General features: G+C 39.8%; 1 protein-coding gene across 3 annotated transcripts in view; it reads right to left on the bottom strand.

Moving 5' to 3' along the window:
* Positions 1-2,231, bottom strand: part of POLR3B (RNA polymerase III subunit B) — a 137,037-nt gene that overhangs the window by 115,483 nt on the left and 19,323 nt on the right. For all 3 annotated transcript variants that reach the window (XM_017540805.2, XM_037742963.1, XM_017540813.2), the window contains exon 7: positions 642-733. In XM_017540805.2, coding sequence (XP_017396294.1) covers positions 642-733 — 92 coding nt within the window. The remainder of the gene's footprint in view (positions 1-641; positions 734-2,231) is intronic.

Genomic DNA, 2,231 nt, shown 5'->3' with positions numbered 1-2,231 from the left:
AAAAAAAAAAAAAAAAGAAAGCAAAGACTGATAAATCATGGCAATAAATGAGAATATGGCATATTAAAGTTTTAAGCCTGAAATAAAAGAGGAAACCGTATGTGTTTTAGAAATATAGACTAATAGGGCTGGGCGAAGTGGTTCATGCCTATAATCCCAGCAGTTTTGGAGGCCAAGGTGGGTAAGTCCAGGATATCAGGTGGATGACACAGCAAAACACCATCTCTACTAAAAATACAAAAATCAGCTGGGCATGGTGGCACAAGCATGTAGTCCCAGCTATTTGGGAAGCTGAGGTGGGAGGACTGCTTGAGCCTGGGAGGCAGAGGTTGCAGTGAGCCAATATTGCACCACTGTGGGAGGGGGGAAAGGGGGTAGGGGGAGGGGGGAAAGGGGCTGGGGGAGGGGGGAAAGGGAGAGCAGAGGGAAGGGGAGGGGAGAGGAGGGGGGAAGGCAGGCTGGCTAATAGCATAAAGCTGGAGACAAATTTCTGGGTGTTTTGTGAACACAGCTTTATTAAACAAGTTCATTATAAAGTAGAAAAGCTGGTACTGTTTTTGAGACAAAATGTTAAAACAACAGCAGCAGCAGCAGAATAAAAGAAAAAGGAAAGTGGGACAAATCTAAGACTTTACACATACCTGGGTCTAAAGGACATTCATTCAGTTTGGCAAATTCTGCTGGCGTTTTTCCTGTAAGAACACAGTTTGAACTACGTAACATTATGGGCATTCTGTATAAAATAAAACAAAAGAAAATATCACATTAGACTGTCATTGAATTGCAAAAAGATATAAAACATGCAGTTTTGTATATAAAACATAGACAAAAACATCTCACTAAGGGGTCTGTCTACATATATGTTAGAAAAGGCAGAGGAATAGCAATTACATGGAAGCCAAGCAAAAGTAAGTATTTTCTCAGGCATGCTGCTCATCTAGTACAGATGATAAAAACTCAGGCTGGGTGCAGCAGCTCATGCCTGTAATCCTAGCACTTTGGGAGGCCAAAGTGGGTAGATTGCTTGAGGCAATGAGTTTGAAAGCAGCCTGGCCAACATGGTGAAACCCCATCTCTACTAAAAACACAAATTTAGCTGGGTGTGGTAGTGTGTGCCTATAGTCCCAGCTACTCAGGAGGCTGAGACAGGAGAATCGCTTGAACTCAGAGGTGGAAGTTGTCGTGAGCTGGGATTGTGCCACTGCACTCCAGAGCGAGGCTCTGCTTCAAAAAACAAAACAAACAAAAAAGTCAAATGTTTGGTTTAAACTTTGCATACAGGCTTTAGTGAGAGTCAGAAATGACAGCAACAACTTCCCTCATGGAAGACAAAGTGATTTTCATCCGTTACTTGGAAATAGCACAATGCATCAAGGTGTACGGAATAAGAGGCTATTAAAACTAACCAGGCAGTTTGGGAAAAAGAACTAAGCAAAACTTACTAGAAATGGACATTTTAAGCACTGACTTAAAAATGTAGAAATAGGTTGGATAATAATGCATTTGACACTGCTGAAGATATAACTACTGAGTTAAAAAAGGCATCTGAAGAAATTATTGAGAATATATTTCAGAAAGACATAGAGATGGAAGATATGAAAGAGTGTTTAAGAGTCATGGAAGGATAGAGAGAGAACAACTAATAAACATCTAATCAGACTTCTAGATGGTGAAAATACACAGAATGGGCGAGAAGTCCTATTCAAAGAGATAATAGCTGTAAATTTTTAAAGACCTATGAAAGCCATAAATCCTCACAGTAACATTTACACAACATAAATAAAAAGAAAGCTACACCTAAGCATATCACAGTGAAGACACTAAACACCAAAACGAGATAAGATTTAAAGCCCAGCTTTAAAAAAAGGGAAGCTACCAAAAAGGGAAGGATGCCTGGAAGCACAATAACTTCACAACAATCAATCACAGAGCAATGTGCTCAAAGTCCTGAGAGAATATAATTGCCAACCTCTATTTGTTTATCCTGCTAAGTATTCACTCAGAATGAGGTCAACATAAGGATATTTTCAGACAAAAACTGAGGTAAGTTAATACACTAAATAAACTTCTAAACTTTATAAGACAATAACAATTTCTAATTTATGGGTTTAAAAAAACAAGCCAAAAACAGTGGCTCACGACTGCAATTCCCAATACTTTGGGAGGTCAAGGTGGGTGGATCACTTGAGCCCAGGAGTTCGAGACCAGCCTGGGCAACATGGTGAAACCCC

Source organism: Cebus imitator, unplaced genomic scaffold (genome assembly GCF_001604975.1).
Source record: "Cebus imitator isolate Cc_AM_T3 unplaced genomic scaffold, Cebus_imitator-1.0 Scaffold8, whole genome shotgun sequence".
In the NCBI taxonomy this organism is placed as follows: Eukaryota; Metazoa; Chordata; class Mammalia; order Primates; family Cebidae; genus Cebus; species Cebus imitator.
The sequence above is the reverse complement of the archived record's forward strand: the minus strand, read 5'-3'. Positions and strand labels throughout refer to the sequence as shown.